We start from the raw sequence: 3,377 nt of genomic DNA on the forward strand, positions 1-3,377 counted from the left end.
GCCCCATGGGGAGCCGGCGGCCGCGGCGCTGCTGAGGCGGGCCCGGCGGGCCAGGCGCGGGGCCGGGGCCCGGGCTGCTGCAGCCCCCTCTGCGGCTGCCGGGCCGGCCCGGGCGCCCGCGCACTGGGGGGCGGGGGGTGGGGGCGGCCGCCGAGCGCCGACGCAGGGGCCCGGGCCGAGGGCGCGGCGGGTCTGCGCGCGCGCTGGGGCGCGTGGAGGGGCGCGGAGAGCGACATGAGTCTGGTGGGGGGCTTCCCCCACCACCCGGTGGTGCACCATGAGGGCTACCCCTTCGCCGCCGCTGCGGCCGCGGCCGCTGCGGCCGCCGCCAGCCGCTGCAGCCACGAGGAGAACCCCTACTTCCACGGCTGGCTCATCGGCCACCCGGAGATGTCGCCCCCAGATTACAGCATGGCCCTGTCCTACAGCCCCGAGTACGCCAGCGGCGCCGCGGGCCTGGACCACTCCCATTACGGGGGGGTGCCGCCGGGCGCCGGGCCCCCTGGCCTGGGGGGGCCGCGGCCGGTGAAGCGCCGGGGCACCGCCAACCGCAAGGAGCGGCGCAGGACTCAGAGCATCAACAGCGCCTTTGCCGAGCTCCGAGAGTGCATCCCCAACGTGCCCGCCGACACCAAGCTCTCCAAGATCAAGACGCTGCGCCTGGCCACCAGCTACATCGCCTACCTCATGGACCTGCTGGCCAAGGACGACCAGAACGGCGAGGCAGAGGCCTTCAAGGCGGAGATCAAGAAGACAGACGTGAAAGAAGAGAAGCGGAAGAAGGAACTGGTCAGTACGCGGGGGCGCGGGCGATGCGCATGTGGGGTTCAGGGGGAGCCGGTGCTCCTGGCCTCATTCTGGTAGGGTAGAGGAGTGGCACCCCCCCCCCCCGCATTCTTTGGCTGTGTGCTGGGTGGAAGGTGCTTGCACCGGCTTGTGAGGGGGGGGTTCCCCCGCCGAAGCCGAGGAGATCTGGGAGGGTGTCAGCAGGAGGAAGAGGTCAAGAGGGATGCTTCCCCCCCACCCCATCTCCCCTGCAGGTTATCACTGCTCCCCCAGGCACAGAGGGTGGCCTAGGGGCTGGTGGTTGGGACTGATCTTCAGAGGGAGCTGGGCCGAACCCCTCATTCCGAGTCCCTTAGCGCCTTCCTTTGGGCTCCAACCCGACCTCGTTTGCAAGATATTTCCAAAGCCAGCCGTGCCTACGTGCTCGATGGCAATCATTTCACTTCTGCTGGCATTTGCCTCACTAGAGGCGACTTGGAGAGAGGTTTATGGCTCTCCTTACTGTGCCCCAAAGAAAGGTCAAGTAGAGTAAGTTCCTTTAACTTCCAAAAGTAACTCCAGTTTCCTTTTGGCAAAGAGCTTAAAATGTAGCTTCCCAGGCCGGTACACTTCCTAGGTGTTTCTGGGTTTGCTGCAAGAGCATGTACATCTTCAGACAAAAAAGTAAAGAATACTCTAGCTTCTGCTGTTGTGGTCAGCAATAACACGAACTTGCAATTGGAAAGTAAAGTTTTATCAGGTTCTTGCCAACCACCCTAGCGTGGGGTGTGTGTGGGGGGGGGCGCTGGGGGGTTGTTCAAAACAGGGATGTAGCCCTAAAGGGCCTAGAAAATAATTCCACTGGCCGAGTTTTTCTTCGTTGGGGCCCGTGGCCCTGTGGTCACTGCATAAGTGAGTGACTCCCCCAAATAACCAGGGATTCCAGATCCTTGGAGGAGAGACACGAGCTGAGCCGGAGGCCCAGAGCAGCTGGCGGAGAGGCCCAGGCCCAGGGGAACAACTTGCCCATCTTGCCCAGAGCACGGGTCTGGGGGTGCCCTTGTAAACTCGGAAACCAGATTTAGCCCGGACCCACACCCGGGTCCTGCAGCCAGAGGAAGGCCCCCAGCTCCTCCATAAGCGACTTGAAAACGGGCGGTGGTTTCCAAACGCGCCGATGCCGTAGGTGGCCGAGCGCGGCGGGCGGCGGGCGCGCGGAGGCCTGCGCGGGAGCGTCCTTGCAGGGGCTGGGCCGGGCTGGGCCGGGCCACCCTCCCGCCGCCCGCCGAGCCTCCCTCTCGCCGACTCCTCGGGCCTGGGGAGCGCTGGGGTGGCGGAGACCCAGGGCTCACCTCTGAATTTCTCTTTGCGCTTGTCTCCCCCTCGCCTCTCCTCTGCTCAGAACGAAATCTTGAAAAGCACAGTGAGCAGCAACGACAAGAAAAGCAAAGGCCGAACGGGCTGGCCGCAGCACGTCTGGGCCCTGGAGCTCAAGCAGTGAGGAAGCGGAGAGACCGCGAGCGAGCTGGGACCCTGGAGGCCGCCTGCAGACCCAGGACTCGGGAAAGCTCTCCGCGCGCGCTCCGAGGACTTCTCGCAGTGGGAATCATCCGGTTTATTTATGTGCAATTTGCCTCCCCTCTCTTTGCTCCCCTCCGAGGCATCCGCTCCCCACCTCCCCCTCCAAAAAAAAGTGGATATTTGAAGAAAAGCATTCCATATTTTAATATGAAGAGGACACTCCCATGTGGTAAGGGATCCCGTCGTGTCGTAGATTCTGTGTGTGAATGTGCCCTCCTGGCTGTGTAGACACCAGCGTGGCCTCCTCCCTAACCCACCCCCCAACCCCTCCCAGATAAAGACAGCGGACAGTAGTGTGTATGTGAAGTGAATCCTTAATGCTTGGCCTTTGGATATAAATATTCCTGGGGATTATAAAGTTTTATTTCAAAGCAGAAAATGGGGCCGCTAACATTTCTGTGGGGATCGGTATCTAGTGCTGTTTCCTCTGTGATCCTTCCCTGTTCAAAAATGTTACCAACAGCTACTTGTTTTGTGCACTTGCGTCCTCTAAAACTAAGTGGAATTTAATTAATATTGAAGGTGTAAACGTTGTAAGTATTCAATAAACCACTGTGTGTTTTTTTTTTTACAAAAACCCCAATCTTTTCATGGTGGATACCTCAAAAGAGTTTGAAAACAAAACTGTTATGCTTGTTTTCATAATATTTAAAGTATTCAGAAGTAAACTAAATTATCACGATTGCCTCTAACTTTATTTGAAACAGTCAGTGGCTACCTTCCAGCATCAATGTGAGCTCCCCACCGGGCAGGGCGAGAAGGACCCCTTAAAGAGAAGTGTCCTTGAAGAAAATTCTGCAGAAGGGTGTCGGTTGCTCCAAGGTCCTGTCTCCCTCCCGCTCACCCCAGTCCCGGGGGAAATGCTGAGTGGTCTCTGGAAGGACTGGCCTGGCACAGGCCTCTGCGGTTTGCTCAGAAGAAGGTGGGAACTGGCCTTGCTTTGCTGAAATCCACTACATGCCCTTCAGTGGGGGCTTCCACTTTTGTTTCGGAGGCTGTTTTCTGTGGAGGAGGTGTGTTGTGTGTTGTGT

At 59.3% G+C, this 3,377-nt stretch overlaps 1 protein-coding gene across 1 annotated transcript; it reads left to right on the forward strand.

Annotated features, from left to right (window-relative positions):
• Nucleotides 1-234: 234 nt before the first annotated feature.
• Nucleotides 235-2,266, forward strand: HAND2 (heart and neural crest derivatives expressed 2; the record flags this gene model as incomplete). The annotated part of the gene is made up of 2 exons (XM_084232148.1): nucleotides 235-789; nucleotides 2,168-2,266. The coding sequence occupies 2 exons, from the start codon at nucleotides 235-237 to the stop codon at nucleotides 2,264-2,266; spliced, it is 654 nt and encodes a 217-aa protein (XP_084088274.1).
• Nucleotides 2,267-3,377: the final 1,111 nt, after the last annotated feature.

Source organism: Talpa europaea (assembly GCF_964194135.1).
Source record: "Talpa europaea genome assembly, chromosome: 4".
Taxonomy (NCBI): domain Eukaryota; kingdom Metazoa; phylum Chordata; class Mammalia; order Eulipotyphla; family Talpidae; genus Talpa; species Talpa europaea.